Source organism: Rhinatrema bivittatum, chromosome 8 (genome assembly GCF_901001135.1).
Source record: "Rhinatrema bivittatum chromosome 8, aRhiBiv1.1, whole genome shotgun sequence".
In the NCBI taxonomy this organism is placed as follows: domain Eukaryota; kingdom Metazoa; phylum Chordata; class Amphibia; order Gymnophiona; family Rhinatrematidae; genus Rhinatrema; species Rhinatrema bivittatum.
In genome coordinates this window covers 272,976,076-273,000,159 of record NC_042622.1, presented here as the reverse complement: position 1 = coordinate 273,000,159, position 24,084 = coordinate 272,976,076, and the positions used below count along the sequence as shown (strand labels likewise).

General features: G+C 42.9%; 1 protein-coding gene across 3 annotated transcripts in view; it reads right to left on the bottom strand.

Moving 5' to 3' along the window:
* ACSBG2 (acyl-CoA synthetase bubblegum family member 2) overlaps positions 1-24,084 on the bottom strand; it is a 355,967-nt gene that overhangs the window by 15,023 nt on the left and 316,860 nt on the right. For all 3 annotated transcript variants that reach the window (XM_029610908.1, XM_029610907.1, XM_029610909.1), the window contains one exon: positions 16,584-16,830. In XM_029610908.1, the coding sequence (XP_029466768.1) occupies positions 16,584-16,830 (247 nt within the window). The remainder of the gene's footprint in view (positions 1-16,583; positions 16,831-24,084) is intronic.

The window sequence follows — 24,084 nt, the reverse complement described above, 5'->3', positions numbered from 1 at the left end:
CTGTTTCACTGAAAAGACCATTAGTCTTGTCAGCTTGTCTCACCTCCAGCTTCTGCGCTGTGAGTCTACAGTCCTTTGGTCTTTTGAGTGAAACAGCTCCTTGGAGCGCGATAGTGCCCTTGGAAGAAGTAATCCCTTGAGCAACGTACAAGGAAGGTATCATTCAACATACATTTTTAAAGAAAAAAATTTAAAGAAAAAAATTATTATAAAAGGAAAATAAGACATATAATAAAGGACTTGGACCTAAGATTAAATGTGACCTATGATTAAATGTGATCCGGTGTGGCAATACATAAAGCGAAAATTGCTTGTATGCCTACGGGTGTTATGATGGTCCTTCATATAAATACACATGAAATGTTATATATTGAATTTTGCACATTGAAGAAAAAATTGAGATTTCATAACGTCTCAGAGTGAGACTTCAATTACCCCAATATTGACTAGGTAAATGTATCATCGGTATATGCTAGAGATATAAAGTTCCTGGATGGAATAAATGACATTTTTATGGAGCAATTGGTTCAGGAACAAACAAGAGAGGGAGCAAATTTAGATCTAATTCTCAATGGAGCACAGGATTTGGTGAGAGAGGTAACGGTGGTGGGGCCGCTTGGCAATAGTGATCATAATATGATCAAATTTGAATTAAAGACTGGGAGGGGGACAGTAAGCAAATCCACGGCTCTCGGGCTAAACTTTCAAAAGGGAAACTTTGATAAAATGAGAAAAATTGTTAGAAAAAAAACTGAAAGGAGCAGCTACAAAGGTAAAAAGTGTGCAAGAGGCATGGTCATTGTTAAAAAAATACCATCCTAGAAGCACAGTCCAGATGTATTCCATACATTAAAAAAGGTGGAAAGAAGGCAAAACGATTACCGGCATGGTTAAAAGGGGAGATGAAAGAAGCTATTTTAGCCAAAAGATCTTCATTCAAAAACTGGAAGCAGGATCCAACAGAAGAAAATAGGATAATACATAAGCGTTGGCAAGTTAAATGTAAGACATTGACAGGCTAAGAGAGAATTTGAAAAGAAGTTGGCCACAGAGGCAAAAACTCACAGTAAAAACTTTAAAATATATCCAAAGCAGAAAGCCTGTGAGGGAGTCAATTGGACAGTTAGATGATCGAGGGGTAAAAGGGGCACTTAGAGAAGATAAGGCCATCGCGGAAAGATTAAATGATTTCTTTGCTTCGGTGTTTACTGAAGAGGATGTTGGGGAGATACCATACTGGAGAAGGTTTTCATGGGTAATGATTCAGATGGACAGAACCAAATCACAGTGAAACAGAAGATGTGGTAGGCCTGATTGACAAACTGAAGAGTAGTAAATCACCTGGACCGGATGGTATACACCCCAAGTTCTGAAGGTACTAAAAAATGAAATTTCAGACCTATTAGTAAAAATTTGTAACCTATCATTAAAATCATCCATTGTACCTGAAGACTGGAGGATAGCTAATGTAACCCCAATATTTAAAAAGGGCTCCAGGGGCAATCTGGGAAATTACAGACCGGTTAGCCTGACTTCAGTGCCAGGAAAAATAGTGGAAACTGTTCTAAGCATCAAAATCACAGAACATATAGAAAGACATGGTTTAATGGAACAAAGTCAGAATGGCTTCACCCAAGGCAAGTCTTGCCACACAAATCTGCTTCAGTTTTTTGAAGGAGTTAATAAACATGTGGATAAAGGTGAACCGGTAGTTGTAGTGTACTTAGTTTTTCAGAAGGCGTTTGACAAAGTTCCTCATGAGAGGCTTCTAGGAAAAGTAAAAAGACATGGGATAGGTGGCGATGTCCTTTCGTGGATTACAAACTGGCTAAAAGAGAGGAAACAGAGTAGGATTAAATGGACAATTTTCTCAGTGGAAGGGAGTGGGCAGTGGAGTGCCTTAGGGATCTGAATTGGGACCCTTACTTTTCAATATATTTATAAATGATCTGGAAAGAAATACGACGAGTGAGGTAATCAAATTTGCAGATGATATAAAATTGTTCAGAGTAGTTAAATCACAAGCAGATTGTGATAAATTGTAGGAAGACCTTGTGAGGCTGGAAAATTGGGCATCGAAATGGCAGATGAAATTTAATGTGGATAAGCACAAGGTGATGCATATAGGGAAAAATAACACAATGTTAGGTTCCATATTAGGTGCTACCACTCAAGAAAGATCTAAGCGTCATAGTGGACAACACATTGAAATAGTCGGTTCAGTGTGCTGCGGCAGTCAAAAAAGCAAACAATGTTGGGAATTATTAGAAAGGGAATGGTGAATAAAACGGAAAATGTCATAATGCCTCTATCAGTCCATGGTGAGACCGCACCTTGAATAGTGTGTACAATTCTGGTCGCCGCATCTCAAAAAAGATACAATTGCGATGGAGAAGGTACAGAGAAGAGCAGCCAAAATGATAAGGAGAATGGAACAGCTCCCCTATGAGGAAAGACTAAAGAGGTTAGGACTTTTCAGCTTGGAGAAGAGACAGCTGAGGGGGGATATGCTCCTCGTTACCTCTTTCGAGTTTAACAGAAGAACAGAGGGAAAAACTAAACCAACCTATTTTGGAGGAGGAAGTCTGCTTAGTCATTCATCAAGTTCAGCCTTTTAAAGCCCTGGGCCCGGACGGTTATACCGCGGAATTCTTCAAATTACTAAGTGATCAGATAGTGTACACCCCTTGGCTGTGGGGTTCACGGAGCTGGTCAATCGAGACTCCTTTCCGGCACATGAGAACTTAGCGCATATTACCCTCATCCCTAAGGTGGGTAAGGATCCCCTCCTCTCTGAATCATATCACCCCATATCGTTGTTAAATTTGGACATCAAATATTTGGCCAAAATCTTAGCGGATAGATTAGCTGGCATTATACCCTCACTAGTTGGGGACCATCAAGTGGGTTTTGTGCGCCAGCGCTATGCGATTGCCAACATCCGATGAGTTTTGACGGCCATGACAATGTGCCGCCAAATGGATATTCCCTATCTTACTATCAGTTTTGATGCCGAAAAGGCATTTGATAGGGTAGAATGGCAATCTCTCTTTATTGTTTTGCAGCGATTGGGGTTTAATGGTTTTTTCATGCAGGCCCTATGGCTCCTATACATAGATCCCAAAGCGATTATCCTCGCAAATGGGGCGCAGTCGGAACCCTTTGACGTGGCCCAGGGCACAAGACAAGGTTGCCCATTGTCGCCATTGTTTATTTTACAGTTTGAGCCCCTTCTTCTCGCTATACAGCAGAATCAGGAGATTCGGGGGGGGGGGGGGGGGTACTATTCGGCGCACGTATTTTTAAAAGTGTGGCTTTTGCGGACGATCTGCTGGTTTTCATTAAGGATCTGGGACTGCGTGGTCTGGGACTTCAGGGTATTCTCAGGATTTAGACTGAACGAGTCCAAATCATCTGCCCTGGCTTATCCTCCTACTTTACCAGGGACGTGGATAGATACCTTTCTGTTACAGGGGGCTACCGATTATCTTTTTTATTTGGGGCGTACAACTCCCGTCCAATCCTGAGCACTTATACCAAGCTAATATTTCCCGACAGTTGCAAGCGACAATCAACAATTTGGCCAGTTGGAGTAATCTCCCTCTCTCCCTCAGTGGCTGCGTTAATCTGTTTAAAATGATCGTATTGCCGAAGTGGCTTTACCTTCTCCAAAACATACCCATTATATTAAAGCGTAAGGACCTCAAAAAACTAGAGGTGGCCCTGAGACAGTTTGTTTGGAGGGGAGGAAAATCCCGAGTCCCACTTTCTTGGCTGAAAGCCAAGTGGGGAAGGGGAGGACTAGGGATACCTGATTTGGCTACGTACAATCTGGCTTGTAATTTAAGGATTGTTAGGGATTGGTTGGTAGATAAGCTGGTTTATACCCCGTTATATGTGGATAAGGCTATGATGAATCCAACGGCCCCGGCATATGTGGTACAATCTAGTTCAACGCTCTCCACTTTTATCACCCATACTGTTTTGATACATCTACTGCGGCAGACATGGGGAATGCGGAATTCAGCCCAGGAACTCAGTCCTCGAGTTTTAGAATTTGGGAGTCCCAGGGCATCACACACTTGGGACATTTGTTAACGTCAGAGGGAATACTCCTGCCTTTCCAAGAATTCCTGACAACTTATGGGTTTGGGGCTACACACACCTTCCCTTATTTACAAATCGGACACTATATAAAGTCATTACCCGCAGAAACTAAGAGTCCCTCACTGTAACATGCTTTAGATCAGGTGTTTCGATTTGAGAGAGCTGAATCTCCCTCTTTGTCCATGTATTATAAGACTTACGCAGGAGTTCGGAAGTCGACATATGGTTCAGTGTTGGAGGCCCGATGGAATGGAGATGGGGACCTTGTGGTGACAATCTATTATACGGGGGTGCTTCCGTGAACAACATGTACTATCGGGAACTACAATTTAAGTTTTAGTCAGGCTTATGTATCGCCACAAATGGCTTTTCATTTTGCCTTAGCCCCTTTGGTGATTTGTAACCGCTATGGACATGTCAAGGGCTCTTTATCCCATGTTTTTTGGACATGTGTTCCTATACAGCACTTTTGGAGGCGTGTGGAGATTTATTTAGTCAACTTGCTGGATGTTGCCTTCCCAATTTCACCCCTGTGGTTACTATTTGGATGTATCTCCCCGATTAGGATTCGGGATCCTGGCTTTCGCCTGCTTCTTCGTAAAGCTTGCCTTGTGGGGAAAAAAATAATCCTTTCCGTTTGGAGATCCCCCTTAAGCACCGTCTTTCTGAGCCTAGCGGAACAGTCTACATACCATGATGACAATGGAGAGCATGGCGTCCCGGACAGCTCCTCAAAGTAGACTGAGGTTCCTTACAGTATGGCAACCCTATCTTCAGTCGCTTTCACATCATGTTCGCAGCCTTGTTATTAATGATTAACATGTCTCCCCTTTCACTGTGCAGTATGTGGATGATGGTTTGGTGTGTACTGTTAGCCATGGACTCACTTCTATGGAGCGGGGGGTGCAGGGAGTGATCTTTGCTAATTAATAGTTTTAATTAATTAATAGACCATTCCCTCCCGAACTCTCTGCAGCCCCCCTTCAAAAGCATTTGCCTTGAAGCCTTTGAACCCGTCTCCTCTACTGAGATACAAATCATTCTTAGAAGAATGAAACCTGCCGCCCATCCTGCGGATCATATCCCCAAACTCCTCTTGTCAATTCCAGACTCCATTTCCAAAACACTGGCAGACATCATCAAATGCTCTCTATCCCAAGGTTCCTTCCCAGACGACCTCAAATTGGCCTCAATCAAACCTCTCCTAAAAAAACCTAACCTTGACCCTAAAGACCCTAACAACTACCGTCCAATAGCCAACCTCCCCTTCATCGCTAAGATTATGGAAAAACTTGTGAACGCTCAACTATCAGATTACATCGAAGATAACAAACTCCTATTCGCCTCACAATACGGCTTCCGCAAAAATCTAGGTACTGAATCCCTCCTTAACTCCCTGACAGACTCTCTCATCATGGGACTAGACAAAGGTAAATCTTTCTTACTGATCCTACTAGACCTTTCTGCAGCGTTCGACACTGTCAACCACTCCATCCTCATTAACCAGTTATCTTCCATAGGAATTACCGGCACTGCTCTATCTTGGTTCATAACCTCTCTTAACAACAGAGGTTACAAGGTCAAACTCCAGAACAAAGAATCTTTATGCTATGATTCCACCATAGGAGTCCCACAGGGCTCCTCATTGTCTCCGACACTATTTAACATTTACCTTTTACCACTTTGCCAACTCCTCACCAACCTCAAACTAAAACACTTTCTCTACGCAGACGACATCCAGATCATCATCCCCATTAAAGACACTTATTCGAAAACTCTCGACCACTGGGAAACCTGCCTCCAAGAAATTAAACACCTCCTCAACAGCCTAAACCTTGTACTTAATTCCTCCAAGACCGAACTTCTACTCATCTCTCCTGAGAACAGCAATTCCAACGCTACTTTTCCAGCCAATCTACCAACCACTCAAGTGAGAGACCTAGGAGTGATACTAGACAATCGGCTGAATTTCAAAGCTTCCATCGATAGAACTACCAAAGATTGTTTCTACAAACTCCAAGTGTTAAAAAGGATAAGACCTTTCTTCCACGCACAAGATTTCAGAATGATCCTCAAAGCGATTATATTCTCAAAGTTAGATTACTGTAACTCTCTCTTACTAGGTCTACCCTCATCCTACACCAAACCGCTTCAGATGGTACAACACGCAGCAGCCCGTTTACTTACAAAAACCAGGAAAAAAGACCACATCTCTCCTATCCTAAAAGATCTTCACTGGTTACCAATACACTTCAGAATCATCTACAAATCTATCTCTGTTATATACAAAACCATCCATCAACTCACTTCACTTGACCTACAAATCCCTCTCCAGATATACAACTCTTCAAGACCTACCAGAGATGCTTACAAAATATTCCCAGGATACTTTAATCGAAAACTTTTTTCGAGTTGAACCCCACAACCATGGCTGGATATCAATTGAATTGATAACAGCAAATGGAAGAATGTAAAAACAGTCATATTAACACTAATGGAATGACCCTTCACAAAAAACACTCGGTTTGAAGAAATAATTGAAGGGAATACCAAGCTTAATCTCTCCACTAGTATTTTTGTGAATAGTTTAGCTTCAAAATTTAGTACAGAGATAGGTCTATACGAGGCAGGGTTAGATCTTTTCTCAGTTTTTCCAATAGACTAATATAAGCCCACATAAACCCCTCGGGGAATTCATGTCTCCTTTGGGACTCCCTAAAAAAGTTCAATAAATCCCCAGAGATTGGAATGACCAATAATTTATAATATTCAGCACTTAAGCCATCAGTCTCCAGGCTATTGTGTCGCTTACTAGATTTAATATCTTCCACAATTTCTTGTAACCCAAAGGGTCTATTCAGTGCATCCAACTGCATGGCAGTAACCCGTGGAATCTTAAGATTCTTGAAAAACTCCTCATTTTGAGGGCTACCACCAATTCTATCTTCCCGATATAATTGTTCATAAAATTTACGAAAAGAGGCGCAAACATCTCCACTCTTCATTAATAACTTTCCCCTCCTCATCCTGTAATTTATCAATATAGGTCTTCCCTATAGTCAGTTGTACCACATTTGCCAGAAGTTCCCAACCTTATTCCTGAAATGAAAAAGTCTATGAGTTCCAATTTGAATCACGTGCTGCACTCTCCTATGTAGCATAGAATTTAAAGCAAAAAGAACAGATCTACATTCCTCCTGAGCAGTAGCTGTATTATTCTGAGCTAGGTTTAATTTTGCTACTTGCAATTTTTTCTCCAAGCGGATAATATTTTTATGTAAGGCATTGGACCTAGGGACCATGAAAGATGTAATCTCACCCCTCATAACCACCTTACTGGATTCCCAGTATAGACAGGGATCATTCTTAATGCATGAAATTGTGGCTCTCAAAGACCTCCCACTTATTCTGCAGAAAAATTTTAAAATCTTTATCATATAAATGATTCAGAAACTTCCATAACTTAGGTTTGTTCACCTCAGAACTGGTATAAAAAAGTCTAGCTAAATCAATGCATTATCTGAGATCAACTGCCCCAATTTGGGCTTGTTTTACTTTAGGGAAAAGAGAATCAGTAACTAAAATATAATCAATCCAGACAAAAAGGGGTGAGCTCTTGAAACATGGGTATAATCTCTCTCAGAAGGGTTGAGCATTTGCCATATATCCCCATAGTTTAAGTTCTGCACAGAGTTATCTTATGCCTTTAAGTTTACTCCCTCCACCTGGTTGGCCAGGAACTGATCTGTCAAGAACGGGGTCTTGAACATGGTTGAAGTCTCCCAGCATTACCAGTGGCCTTCGAATAACTTGGATCAATGTACTTACTATCCTCATGAAAAAAGAATGGTTATAATGTTTGGACTATAAACAATGCAGATAGTAATTTCTTTACCTTGCATTTTGTCCACCAGTACCACAAATCTACCTGAGGGAGGTCATATATTTGCTGAATTAGTTGAAAATGTAATTGTTTATGTACTAAAATAGCCACCCCCACTTTGTGTCCCACTGCTGGAGCATAAAAACATTGTCCTTCATTTTTTATTCTCCCCATCGGATAGATTAGTTTCCTGAATACCCACTATCATTACTTGATGCCTTTCTAATGCACTCAATAGTTTCTGTCTCTTAATTGGAGAACCAAGACCTCCCACATTCCAAGAGATATAACTTATGCTATCTATTCCGTGAGCTTTTCCCTCACAAACCTGGACAAACAGATGACCTTGCTTGACTGATGGCCTCCCAGCCTGGACCACCAGTCCCAGATCTCTTTGAACTTTCACTTGGACTTTAGATGTCAAATAGCTTGCGTTAGTGCTGATAACCTGACGTGTGCACGTCCCCCCTACTTTTAAAAAGGTCACTATTATCCCACCCTTATCCCCTACCCCTTGAACTCTGCAATAACACCCCCCCCCCCCCCGCTTAACCTCCCCACCCCAGAAAAGCATTAAACACATGAAAACCCCCGAAATAGCAGGGAATGAGATCTACTAAGGTGCACTCAAGTGCCGCCACCCCCCCCCCCCCCAATACCAGCAACTAACATACTATCCTGTGTACCATACCTATCATGTCCCCATTACAATCGAACCCCTGTAATAACACTCAAACATCATGAAAACCATAGCAAAACATCGCTATTTAACTCTAAAATGCCTGGAACAGTGTCCTCCCTCAGGGTAGCATAGTGCAGGCTGATGTGTCACAAAACAAAAACAGTCATCACTGAATTCAGACCATGTACTGCCATAGGAAAAATGTTGACCATCCAGCAACTGGACAAAGAGCAAAAAACACTTGCTGCATGTAATGAAAAGGTATGCACTAACTCCAAACTGGATTATCCATGGAAGTGTTAACAAAAAACTTGCAGGCAGCTCTCTGGTAAAAATCGGTCAGTAAAACAGAGCTCCACTTAATTAGCAATGTCACAGAAGAATAAGCTTTCGCGCCATGCCACACAAACCACCACCACTCAACCCAGCAGCCTCATGTAAAGCTACCTTGTCCAGCAAGAAACTCAGTCACTTTTTCTGGTGAATCAAAGTTAAATATCTTCCCATCTTTCCACACTTAGTTTGGCAGGAAACTGCAGGGCAAAATAGTTATCCTTATTGAACAAATTGCTGCATAGTGACGATAAAGCTCACCGTTTTGCTGAGACTGCCATAGAGAAATCCTGAAATATCATGATCTTCTGGTCCTTGTATTTCACATCTTTGCATTTTTTGTAGGCCATTAGCACAGCCATTTTCTGAGTACAGTTCAAAAATATGGCAATGACTAATCTTGGACGAGCTTCAGAGCTCCTCCTAGGCCCAATCCTATGGGCCCTTATGATTATTTTACCTTCTAAGTCTGGTAGCTTTAATTCACGTGGCAACCAGCCTTCGAGCAAGGATGGAAGGTCTCCGCCAGGTACAGACTCAGGCGGACCCATAAAACGAAGATTGGTCTGTCGTAATCTATTTTCTAAATCCTCGAGATTATCTTCAGCAGATTTAAGAGGATTCTCTAATGAACTAATTCTTGACATTAGCGCCAGTTGTCGTCTTCTACAGAAATTCGACCCTCGTCAATGTTGATATGCCTCCTGATGCCAGGCAGATTCCTTCAGTACGGCAAAGTTATTGTTAAAGTCCAAAGAAACAAATCTGAAATCAGTCGCGCATAGCCACAGATGTGAAAGAAACAAAACAAGACCAATGCCTTGGAAAGTAAAATTTTATTCTTATTAATCCAGGTTAGAAATAATAGTGCCCAACTCTGGCAGAGTTTCACCTTTTCGGTGGCATCAGGGGCTCATTTATCCAGATTATGCAAATGTGTTAAACCTTCACAATTGCATAGAGATGTCAGTATCTGCTTTTTCCTTTCCTCCAATATACTCAATAGTGCGGCACCGCATAAAGATAGCAAGGTTATTGTTAAATACAGTCTAATTTATGTTCCAAAGCCATTGCCACGGTTGCTGTAAGCCACACAACCGGCTTGTCCATGCTAACACAACCTGAAGATTCGCGATGGTTGGCTATTTTTTTTTATTTTTATGCAATTTCACAATATTTACAAGAGGCATCTTGCATCAGAAATTGAGGTTTACAAAAGTAACAAATAGAAACAAAACAGAGATTGATAATCCTGAAAACAGCTATGCAACCCCATATAATTATAGGAAAAATGGGGGGGGGGGGGGAGGGCTAAAGAAAATTGAGCAGAACATTATAGTAATAAAGTAAGAGAAACACTGAGAATCTCCAGTTACAATTTGTATACACGGGAATTAAGATGGAGCATCCAAAAGCGCCCTAAGTTGGTCCGGTTCAAAAAATATATAATTGGCATTATACCTTACCAAACATTTACAGGGATACCTTAGCAGGAAGAACCCTCCTTAGATTGTACCTCATGATGCAATGCGAGAAATGTTTTTCAACGAATCTGAGTAATCTTAGTAAGATCTGGGTTCACCCAGATTTTTTGCCCATAAAACAACAAGATCGGAAGAAAAATCTCAAAACATTATCTCTATCCAATGAAAAGGCAAAAGTTACTAACAAGGGCCTCTTTGTGTAATTTCCATCTCTTGGGAATTTTAGAGAAAATCAGACAAATTCAACATTGTTCCCAAAGGAGGAGTTTCACCATTTATTTCTTCAGTCTGAGCTTGATCTTGCACTTGAGGTAAAAAATATGCCTTGGTGATAACTGGCATACAAGTATCTGGAATTTTTAGAATCTGTGAGTCATAGTTCTTGAAAAGATCAGCTGGAGCCAGCTGTTTAATTATGGGGAAATTGAGTACCCTTAGATTCAAGCAATGTAATGCATTCTCAATATTCTCAAGTTTTTTTTTTTTAATGTACCACCTTGGTCTGAGTTAAATACTGCTGAATTTTTTCCACAGAGTTTAATCGAGAGTCTAAACTTGATATTTTCCCCTCTTGATTAGCCAAAACTTGAGTTCATTTTGAGAGCATTATTAGTCTCCACCACTACTTCAGTTAACATGGAGATTGATGTCTCCAAACTAACCAATGCATTCCACATGTCGAAAGTAACAATAGCAGGTTTAGTAAACTTAATTTTACCAACCTGGGCATTTGGGTCATCTCCAATACCTCGAAAGCTAGCCATACCAGATCCAGGGAGGAGCGGTGTATTCGAATACACAGGTGTGGAGGAGAGTATTCCGGGATCCCTATAGACAGGCGTCTTCACCGCTGCCTGTATTCCAGGCATTATCTGTGAAGTTACCAGCCTTCCCTCCGCCTCTCGCTGCTCTCCCCACTCTAGCAGGCTCTCTCGGGAATCATCCGGATTTAACCCTAGCTCTAACAGGCCAGTCCCCGGAGGATAAGGTGTCGCCAGCGCTCCCGGACTCAGGGAGATCTCTTTGGCCTGTAGAGGGAGGCCCCGCTCTAGGTCCTTCTCCACTGCAGCCATCTCAATGGGAGCTGAAACTGGGGACACTCCAAAGCACACTTCGATATTGCCCTGCGACGACCCAAGTAATAAAATATGAGAAACAGTTCCCCTCAGTCTTGCCTTACGTTTAGTGTGAGGCATTACAGCCGGCATTGCAGTAAACAAGAGAATAAGAAAAAATTTCAGAGGAAGTTAACGAGCGAGGCTTTTTTGCGTGCTTCTCAGTGGGCGGCCATCTTGCCCCCCCCCCCCCCCCCATTGACTGTTGGCTATTTTAGGATCCATAGTGATACCTTTTACTTTCTTTCTGGATGGGCTTAGTAGACATCACTGAACCAGCCAAACCGAAGAGGAAAACCCCCGACCAAAATATATCAGTTTTAGCAGCGATATTCCAAAACTTAGGAATAGGAGAAAGAAATCATGTTAAATCAGAGGGGTGGCACATCCCACCAGGCTCACCACATCACGTGATCTACCCCAACCATTTTATTTTAATTCTGAATTAACAAGATGGAGGTTTTTCAAAAGCTTAGCAGTACAACCTATGAAAGGATCTTCATTTTGAGATGAATACCAGAAGTAAAACTTTTTCCATTTAAAATTATATGACTGCAAGTTTGCTTACTACTGAACAAAGTTTACATCGGTAGAACTAAGAGAATGATTCATACTCGCCTTACAGAACATCACAGTTTGGCAACCAAAAAAGCACAAGCTCCCCTGGTCACGCGTTGTGAAGAATATAATCACACCTTTGCTGCCTTACTTTGGGGCATTATTGAACAGGTCAGTGTATCCCCGAGAGGGGAGATCCTGAAACTAGGTTGAATGTACGTGAACAATTTTGGATTTTTTTTTTTTTTAATCTAAACACAGTAACCCCTTGAGGCCTTTAGAGATCGAATGGTTCACTGTGATATAAATATATAAACTTAACAGAGAAATGATGAATGACTTACTGATTATTTAGCTGGCCATGCATAACATGTTTTCTGATGTCATGGTGATTTCCTCAAATATGTCATTGGTTTTTTTTCTAAATAGAATACTTTTTTTTTTTGCGTTTTTGACGATTATAGTACTAAATGTTCAGAGAGCCGTAAAAAATAAAGTGCTTTTTGAAATTTAACTACGTACACTGTACAAAGATCCCAACACCGAAAACATTTTTATATTTCATAAACTACCTTCATAACGCCCTGCAGTGTTCTCAGGCATTGCTGCTCCTTCGTTATACTGCTAAAGGGCCATTTTTAATCATTGGTCATGCACACTATTTTGCCTTTTTTTTTGTCTTTTTCAGAATTATAATAAAACTCAATATTATATCACACAGAATTATTTTTAAGCATTGATTATTCGCCAATATTGGGTACTTCCCTTAAGTGGCAGAGCTCCGTTTAGCTCTTATATAGATTGGGTTCCTCTTGTGGAGATAGCAGAGCTTGGTCCAACATGATCACATTTCGCATCCCAGCTGCCTCAGGGACCTCTCTGGAATCAGGTTTGTGTTACCGGTACGCCAGGTTCCAAGGGATATTTTAAGATTTCATTTCAAATTGCTTTCGACAGCGGGCGTATCTCCAATACTGACGTAATGATAACTCCCGCGGTCGAAAGCAAATTGAAATGAAATCTTAAAATAATCCCTTGGAACCCAGAGTACCGGTAACAAAAACCAACACACAAGGGATTTCTACTCAAAGATTCGATTGACATATGGTCTCATGCAGGAGCTTTATCCAGTTGGACTCTATGCCATCCCGGACATAAAGCGTCACACCGCCTCTCGGGTCCTCCTCTCTGTCACTGCGATATAATTTGTACCCTGGTATAGTGCTGTCCCATTGGTTATCCTCCTTCAACCATGTCTCTGAGATGCCAATTAAGTCTGTCATCATTCACTGCTAATCAATTCACACCCAATTCCCCCTTTATAAATTACTTTTACATTTAATCTATAAATTCTTCATTGCTCACAAATCATGAGTCATCTCAATCAAACAACCACAATTATTCACTGAGAGGCTGCCGAGCCTGTATTATGACCCGAACTGGCCTCACATTTAAGTAGAAAGGAAAAATTTGTAAAGAATGGAGGAAGGGTTTCATATATCTGAGTTTAAAACCCCCACCAGGGTGAACTCAATTTATGTGTATATAATCATGAACCAAACCTCCTCCATCCAATATTTTTTTTGTTTTTTGTTGAGATATGTGCAACAAGCTTAAGCCCCTGTGTCTTTTTTTTATAGCTTTTCACTTTCACATTTAAATATTTGCTTGTTTTTCATCTTTTAAATGTCATAACCAAATAACTTCATAGAATGATTTAAAAGTCCCGACTTATCTGATGGAAATTGACAACCCGACGTAGCCACGTTTCTGGTCCGCGACCAGACCTTTCCTCAGGGGATGTTATCCTATTTTGAAATCAGTCGGTGTGCCGGAGTCTTCTGTGATGTTGAGAGACTGTGATGTTGAGAGACTTGTTCAAAGATGCCGAATGCGCTCCGACTGATTTCAAAATAGGATAACATCCCCTGAGGAAAGGTCTGGTCGCGGACCAGAAACGTGGCTACGTCGGGTTGTCAATTTCCATCAGATAAGTCGGGACTTTTAAATCATTCTATGAAGTTATTTGGTTATGACATTTAAAAGATGAAAAACAAGCAAATATTTAAACGTGAAAGTGAAAAGCTATAAAAAAAGACACAGGGGCTTAAGCTTGTTGCACATATCTCAACAAAAAACAAAAAAAATATTGGATGGAGGAGGTTTGGTTCATGATTATATACACATAAATTGAGTTCACCCTGGTGGGGGTTTTAAACTCAGATATATGAAACCCTTCCTCCATTCTTTACAAATTTTTCCTTTCTACTTAAATGCGAGGCCAGTTCGGGTCATAATACAGGCTCGGCAGCCTCTCAGTGAATAATTGTGGTTGTTTGATTGAGATGACTCATGATTTGTGAGCAATGAAGAATTTATAGATTAAATGTAAAAGCAATTTATAAAGGGGGAATTGGGTGTGAATTGATTAGTATATTAGAATTTCCCCAAAAAATATTTTTTGGTGCTTTTTTGTATTAGGTATCATTCACTGCTATACATTCTAATTCTCCCATCTTACTTCTTAGACTTCTGGCATTAGCATACAAACATTTCAAAGTGTGGTTTTTGTTTGTATTAACATTCTGCTTTTCAGTTGTCAGGGATAAATTGGAATCTTTTAACTCAGGTGAGTTTTTAATTACAGGTATTTGGACTACTTTTGTTATTATTGGAACCTCTCTGTTGGGATCCCCTAACTCTATTGCTTCATTAGTATCCTTTGAAGATCCCTCCCTCCGAACCATGCGCTGCTTTCCGCTTTGTTCTAATTTAAAACCTGCTCTATCTGGTTTCATCCCAGTTAAGGTGGAGACCAACCCTTCGGAAAAGACTCCCCCTTCCCCTGAAGACTCCCCAGTTCCTTACAAAATTGAATTCCTCTTCCTCCCCAGCACGGTCTAAAATCCTATCTAGGTGACACGTGATGTCCGCCACCTTTGCACCATGTAGGCATGTGATGCTGGAAGATTGGCATCCAAATAGCAGATGTGGACAAGTGCAAGGGGATGCATATAGGGAATAATAATCCTTGCTGTAGTTACACAATGTTAGGTTTCATGTTAAGAGTTATCGCCCAGGAAAAAGATCTAGGCATCATTACAATGAAATAGTTAGTTCAGTGTGCTGTGGCAGTGAAACAAGTAAACAGAATGGGGTAGATTTTAAAAGCCCTGCGCGCCTGTGGCCTATTTTGCATAGGCCACAGGCGCGCACATAGCCCCGGAACGAGCGTAAGTCCCAGGGCTTCGTAAAAGGAGCGGGAGGGGGGCGTGTCCAGGGCGTGGCGACGGTTCAGGGGCGGGCTGGGAGGGCGGTTCCGAGTCCCCCGGCACTGCGGCCTGTGCCGGGGAATGCAGAGGCGGCGCGCGCAAGTTACGCCTGCCTCAAGCAGGCATAACTTGCACAACAAAGGTAGGGGGGACGTGGAAGGAAAGTTCCCTCCGAGGCCGCTCCGATTTCAGAGCGGCCTCGGAGGGAACGGAGGCAGGCTGCACGACTTGGCATGTGCAAGGCTGCCGATTTGCGCAGCCTTGCGCGCGCCGAACCCGATTTTTATAAGCTACGCGCATAGCTTATAAAATCCGGCGTACTTTAAGATCTACCTCAATGTTAGGAATTATTAGGAAGAGAACTGTGAATAAAACAGAGAATGTCATAATGCCTCTGTATCGCTCCATGGTGAGACCACACCTTGAATACTATGTTCAGTTCTGGTCACTGCAGCTCAAAAAAAAAAAAAAAAAAGATATAGATGCCCTGAAGAAGGTACAGAGAAGGGTGACCAAAATGATATAGGGGAGCCATTCCATCCACTTTGAGGAAAGATTAAAGAAGTTAGAGCTGTTCAGTTTGGAGAAGACAGCTGAGGGGGGATATAATGGAGGTCTACAAAATTATGAGAGGTAATGTGAAGCAGTTGTTTACTCTTTCAGATAACAGAAGAACTAGGGTGCACACCATAAAGTTAGCAAGTAGCACATTTAAAACAAATCTGAGAAAATTATTTTTCACTCAATGCACAGTTAAGCTCTGGAATTCATTGATGGAGAATGTGGTAAAGACAGTTAGCTTAGCTGAATTAAAAAAAGGTTTACACAAGTTCCTGGAAGAGAAGCACATAAATTACTATTAAGAGACTTGGGGAATAGCCACTGTTTATTACCAGCATTAGAAGCATGGAATTTATTTAAAATGTTTGAGAACTTGCCCAGTTCTTGTATTCTGATTTTCCACTGTTGGAAACAGGATGCTGGGCTTGATGGACCCTCAGTCTGACCCAGCATGGCAACTTATGTTCATATGATACATCTGACTATACAGCCTCCTCCACCTCCTTCTGCCCACGATTTCCAGCAATGTACACTGGATGGTGGAGATTGGGATAGAGGTGCAACTTAGAAAACTGCAGATACACTTACCTAGTTCTCCTCCAGAAATGGAAAAATCTCTTTCCAAAATAACCCATTTCTGGACTTTCTGTGCATTTGAGGTAGCTTTTTCATTTATCAAATTGATTCCTTCCTGAACAGCAGCATACACAGCTTTGTCTTTGCCACCAATAATATCCGAGACCTTTGTAGCTTTACTACCCAGTTTTTGACAAAACTCGATACTTTCCAGAGTCAGATCATCTTCAGGTTCTCCTGTCTCTTCATTAACATTGCACTGCACCAAAAAGAAAAAAAGCTCAAAATGAACTATATGGCTTTAAATAATTAGGTAATTACTTCCACTCCATTAACATCCTACTACAGTCATAATTAGTTTATCTGAAAAGTGATCAAAATCCACAGAATACAACCCTCTTGAACATTTGAGCTTGTAATGATTTAGAGAAAGCAGAGTTGCTTACCTGTAACAGGTGTTCTCCTAGGACAGCAGGATGTTAGTCCTCACATGTGTGTGACATCATCAGATAGAGCCTGGCACGGAAAACTTTTGTCAAAGTTTCTAGAAAAACTGACTGGCACACTGAGCATGCCCAGCATGCCACTATCCACACAGGGCCCCTCTTCAGTCTCGTAATATAAAAGATTCATGAGCAAAAAAACGGAACAAAAACGCAGGAGAACCCAACTCCACGGGGTGGCGGGCGGGTTTCCTGAGGACCAACATCCTGCTGCCCTTACCTGTTACAGATAAGTAACTCAGCTTTCTCCTTGGACAAGCAGGATGGTAGTCCTCACACGTGGGTGATTACCAAGCTACAGGCTGCTTCCGGATACCACAATGTCCAACAGCCCCTAACTGGGTGCCAACAGGCACAAAATACTAAACTACGGTACTGTTGGTAAGAGAGGGAGGCAGCTTGACCCCTAACAATGGGCCCTAGGAAGGGAGAGTTGGATTTAAGGCTAGAAGAGATTGCAAAGGTCAGATTGGCCGAAGCTACTGTCGTATCGACCATCCTTGTCCAAGCAGAACTGGGCAGTGAAAGTATGTAAGGAACTCCACATCGCAGCCCTGCAGATTTTGGTGATGGGAACCGCCCAGACGTGGACTACCAATGCCTCCATAGCTCTCACAGAATGAGTCTTGACACAGCCTCCAAGCTGAAGGCGCGCCTGCACATAGCAGAAGGAAATACAATCTGCTGGCCAGTTTGACAGAGTTTGCTTGCCCACTGCAACTCCCAATCTATTCTTGTCTAAAGATATGAAGAGTTGTGTGGACTGCCTGTGGCCAGCTGTGTGTTCTAGGTAGAAAGCTAATGCCCTCTTGCAATCCAAATTGTGCAGCGCCTGTTCACCCTGGTGTGAATGAGGCCTCGGAAAGAAGGTATGCAGAATTATTGACTGATTGAGATGAAAATCAGTCACCACCTTAGGCAGGAACTTAGGATGCATACGCAGAACCACCCTATCATGAAAGAATTTTCTGTAGAGCGGATACATAACCAAAGCCTTCGCACCAAAGTGACCTCCAGCAGGAAGAGCACCTTCCAGGTGAGGAACTTCAGATCACAGGAGCGCAGAGGCTCAAAAGGATCTCGCATGAGCCACACCAATACCACGTTGAGGTCTCAGGACACAACGGGAGGCCAAAGGGGAGGCTTCAGCTGAAGCAGACTCCATATAAAATCACCCTACTAAAGGCTGCACAGAGATGGATGTACCAGCAACATCTTGATGGTAAGCACTGATGGCACTCTGGTGTATCCTGACCAAATTGGTTTTCAACCCAGCCTCCAAGAGGTGCCACAAATAGTCCAGCAGCTTCGAAGTGGGACAGGCGAATGGATCCAAGCCATGACCCTCGCACCAGATGGAGAAACTTTTCCACTTCAGTCTGTAATACTTCTTGGTGGAAGGCTCCTAGAAGCAATCATCACCTGAGACACATCAGGGAGGGCAAGGGACTGCAGGACTAGCCTCTCAACATCCAGGCCATCAAAGCTAATGACCTAAGTGTAGAGCGATAGTGGATGCCATGCAAGTATCTTTGTTCAAACAAATGGTGTTGGAACCCACCAGAGAAGGAGCTATACTCGACTTAGTGCTCACTAATGCAGATAATGTCTCAGATGTCCAGGTGGGTGCCCACCTCAGCAGCAGTGATCATCAAACGGTATGGTTTAATATCACTAAAAGAATAGGGAAAAGAACCACAAAGACCCGAGTTTTACAGTTCAAAAACACAGACTTTGAGGAAATGGGGAAGTACCTGGAGGAAGAACTTAAAGGATGGGAGAACGAGAGAGATGTGGATCAGCAGTGGACCAATCTAAAAGGAGCAATCACCAAGGCAACTGCTCTATACGTTAGAAATGTAAAGAAAAGCAAAAGAAAATTGAAACCTATCTGGTTCTCAAAGGAGGTGGCTGACAAAATTAAAGCTAAAAGAACAGCATTCAAGATATATAAAAGATCCCAAAGGGAGGAACACAAAGAAGAATATCTGATTCAACTGAGGGAGACAAAGAAATTAATCAAGTTGGCAAAAAGTCAAGCGGAAGAGAGGATTGCCAAGGAGATAAAAAATGGAGACAAAACATTTTTCAGATACATCAGCGAAAAGAGAAAGATCCAAAGTGGTATAGTGAAATTGAAAGGTGGTAATGATCAATGTGTAGAGGGAGACGAAGAAATGGCAGAAATATTAAACGAATACTTCAGCTCTGTGTTCACTAAAGAAGACCCTGGAGAAGGACCATCTCTACACAACAAAAAACTGGTGGGAAGTGGAATAGATGAAAATCCTTTTACAGTAGAAAATGTGTGGGAAGAGCTAAAGAACCTGAAAGTGGACAAAGCCATGGGGCCTGATGGGATTCATCCAAGGATACTGAGGGAGCTCAGAGATGTTCTGGCAGCTCCGCTGTGTGACCTGTTCAATAGATCCCTAGAAACAGGAGTGGTGCCGAGTGATTGGAGAAGAGCGGTGGTGGTCCCGCTTCACAAGAGTGGGAACAGGGAGGAGGCTGGCAACTACAGACCGGTCAGCCTCACTTCGGTGGTGGGAAAAGTAATGGAGTCACTGCTGAAAGAGAGAATAGTGAACTATCTACAGTCCGGAGAATTGATGGACCAGAGGCAACATGGATTCACCAGGGGAAGATCCTGTCAGACAAATCTGATTGACTTTTTTGACTGGATAACCAAGGAATTGGATCGAGGAAGAGCGCTCGATATCATATACTTGGATTTCAGCAAAGCTTTTGACACGGTTCCGCACAGGAGACTGGTGAATAAAACGAGAAGCTTGGGAGTGAGTGCCGAGGTGGTGACCTGGATTGCAAATTGGTTGACGGACAGAAGACAATGTGTGATGGTAAATGGAACCTTCTCTGAAGAGAGAGCGGTTTTAAGTGGTGTACCGCAAGGATCGGTGTTGGGACCGGTCCTGTTCAATATCTTTGTGAGCGACATTGCGGACGGGATAGAAGGCAAGGTTTGTCTTTTCGCGGATGACACTAAGATCTGCAACAGAGTGGACACGCCGGAAGGAGTGGAGAGAATGAGACGGGATCTAAGGAAACTGGAAGAGTGGTCGAAGATATGGCAGCTGAGATTCAATGCCAAGAAGTGCAAAGTCATGCATATGGGGAGTGGAAACCCGAATGAACTGTATTCGATGGGGGGGAAAGGCTGATGTGCACGGAGCAGGAGAGGGACCTTGGGGTGATAGTGTCTAATGATATGAAGTCTGCGAAACAATGCGACAAGGCTATAGCAAAAGCCAGAAGAATGCTGGGCTGCATAGAGAGAGGAATATCGAGTAAGAAAAGGGAAGTGATTATTCCCTTGTACAGGTCCTTGGTGAGGCCTCACCTGGAGTACTGTGCTCAGTTCTGGAGACCGTATCTACAAAAAGACAAAGACAAGATGGAAGCGGTACAGAGAAGGGCGACCAGGAAGGTGGAGGATCTTCATCGGATGACGTACGAGGAGAGATTGAAGAATCTAAATATGTACACCCTGGAGGAAAGGAGGAGCAGAGGCGATATGATACAGACTTTCAGATACTTGAAAGGTTTTAATGATCCAAAGACAACGACAAACCTTTTCCGTAGGAAAAAAATCAGCAGAACCAGGGGTCACGATTTGAAGCTCCAGGGAGGAAGATTCAGAACCAATGTTAGGAAGTATTTCTTCACGGAGAGGGTGGTGGATGCCTGGAATGCCCTTCCGGAGGATGTGGTGAAGACCAGAACTGTGAAGGACTTCAAAGGGGTGTGGGATAAACACTGTGGATCCATAAAGTCAAGAGGCCGCCAATGAAGAGTGGGTGACTCACCAGAATGATGGCTACTGCCTGGAGACAATACCCTTATTCAATAAACATACACATGCTTACTGTGACTCCAACATCGTTCTAGCTTCAACAGCAAGAGGAAATGTGGAATAAAGGATCTGCACTCACAAAGGGGGGAGTAGCTGGCTTGTTACGGCGGTTACTACCCCAAACCAAATAAGCCTGTTACTTCTATTTCTATGCATATCCAGCATAGTTCTCTGCTTCAACGGCAGGGGAGAAGAAAAAAGGGTTCACACTCACAAAGCGGGGAGTAGCTGGCTTGTTACAGCGGTTACTACCCCAAACCAAATGTGCCTGATACTTCCCTTTCGATGCATATCCAGCATGGCTCTCTGCTTCAACAGCATGGGAGAAGAATAAACTGATACCTCAAGCATATCCAGCATAGCTCCCTGCTTCAACGGCAGGGGAGATGATAAACAACCAATAAGGGCTGTATAACAGTCTGAGTAGAACAAATAAGCATGGGTGTAGCTTGCTTATTGCGGCGGTTACTACCCCTACTACCCCTAACTTATCAGCTAGATATTCACTTGGATGCAGCTCCATCACTGCTTTCTACATTAATGGTGGGGGTGGAAAGGAAATAGAACCAAGAGCTAAGAGAAACAGATAAGTATGAGAGAAAAAAGTGTGTGAAGCTTGCTGGGCAGACTGGATGGGCCATTTGGTCTTCTTCTGCCGTCATTTCTATGTTTCTATGTTTCTATGTATGTTTCTAAGGTTCGGATGGTGCAGCCTGCCCCGATCCTGTGTAATCAGATTGGGGAAGGTACCCAGACTGATCAGATTTCTGATCAACCGGTCCCACAGGAGCGGGAAACCAGATCTGTCCTAGCCAACAGAGACCCACCAGGATCATGGTCCCCTTGTCCTGTTGGAGCTTCAAGAGAGTCTTCATTACCAGCGGAAGCGGAAGATATACATACAGAAGACCCTTGCCCCAATGGTGGGCGAAGGCGTCTGAGGCTGGTAGTCTGTCTGCCCTAAACAGGGAGCAGAAGTGGCTCACTTTGCTGTTGCAAGGGGAGGCAAAGAGGTACATGTCCAGGGCTCCCCACAGGTGGAAGATCCGGTTCGCTGCTTGATCCAGCGTCCACTCGTGCAGTCAGAACACTGGACTCAAGCAGTCCGCAACCACATTCTCTGTCCCTGCTAGGTACACTGCTCATAGAAGCATGCCTTGTGACAGAGCCCAGGCCCATATCTGCACCACCTCTTGACAGAGGAGGAAAGAACCAGTGCCCCTCCCCTGTTTATGTACCACATCGCCGCCTGATTGTCTGTCTGGATCAGGATAGCTTTGTGGGTCAAGCGATCCCAAAACGACCAAAGAGTGTAGCAGATCACCTGAAGCTCCAGGAAGTTGATCTGCATTGAGATTATTGAGCTGACCAACGACCTTGGTTATGGAGACTGTCGACATGCACCCCCCAACCCAGTGGGGGGGGGGGGGTTGCATCGGTGGTGAGTACGACTTGAGGCGGAGGAACTTGAAACAGGACCCCTTACTCCAGATTGGACAGGTCCTCCCCACCAGGACAGGGAGACCTAGAGAGGCTGCATAATGCAGATACGCGCATTGAGGTCCTGCATTGCCTGTGTCCACTGAGACCGCAACGGCCACTGCACTCTGCGCATGCACAGATGGGCCGGGGGGGGGTAACATGGACAGATGCTGCCATGTGACCCAGAAGATGCAGCAGAAGGCGAGCCGAAACCTGCCAGAGTCAACGGACCAAACTCGCAAGGAACGATAGGGTGAGTCCAGAGATTTATTCAATTGAAGGCAGGGTTCAGGGGGTGGGGGATTTCCTTAGATCCCAAGGTGGGGGGGTAGTAAGTCCTCTGTTGGAGGAGATTTGAATCAAAGGGAGAAATATTTATATATATTTCTATTACTGTGGGGCCACTTCAACAGGCAGGGAGGTGGGCAGGGGTCTGCAAAGACCCTGGAGAATATATTGAGCAGCACGGCCCTTTGGTTTCAGCACAAGATCATCTGTACTTCATTTAATTTTTTTCCCGGGAGTATAGACGTTATCTACTGCTCCTTAAGTTGCAGCAAATTTTTTGGCAAATAATGTAGTTGTGGTTAGCTGCGTTATTTCATTATCATAGGATTACCTATGCATTAGCTGCTTTGCATGCATTAGTCAATTTTATGCATGCAAAATGCATGCAAAGCAGCTAATTTAAATAGGAGGCAGATTTTTTTTTTTTAAACAAAACATGATAAATGCTGTTTTTCACATATAGCTTTATCAAAGCTTAGTGAAAGCCCCCCCAAGTTTGTATGTGAAGCAGTGGAGGATGAAATAACTTGCCCAAGGTACAAGGACCATCAGTGGGTGAAATGGGATTTGAACTCTAGTTTCCCAGATCCTCAGCCTACTATTCTAATCACTAGGCTACTCCTCCATTCCATTCTTCATGTACTAGGCAAGTGAGTGTATTAGTAAGAGAAGCATAAAGAGTCCCAGGTGAGAGAGAAAACACAGTTAACTTCTCTCCTAGCCCTCACCTTTTCTCCTCTAGCATGAGTTAGTTAACATGGTGGAAATGGAGGAAGAGGATATTAAAGAGAACGTACAAGTTAGACTTCCTACTATGTACAACAGTCAGCACATAGCTTGTTGGAAAGATAACAGACATAGAGCACTGCTTAAAGAAATTACAGGTTTCATAGTCCACACCTTTTTCCCCCAGCCCCTCACTAGCCCACCCTTCACTTAACTTGAAGTCTGCAAGCTTCAAGGTTACACACAAACACACAACACAAAATGGAAATAAGATTTAAATAAAAGTATAAGAACACCGCTTACTTAAAGCCAGCTAGCAGATTAACAGTTAAATCTTGATCTTGACTGGCTGTATCAGTCGAACCCAGCATAAGAAGTTTTATAAAAGTTGAAGTTGAAAACACCTGGCAACTGCCCAGACCTTAACAAAAGGAAATTGTTTTGAGCATGCTCCAGCCAAGTACATAATATAGAGTTTCAAGGTGGGAGAGGGGAGACTTCTCTCGGTTCAGCTCTCGTCAGTAAAGACACCGAGCCTCCGGGACTATTATATAATCTGTTTATTTGTTCCCAAGCATTCGCATAAATGTTTGGTTAGTGCATATATTATACAGGAAAATATAGCTTTTCATAGTTTCAC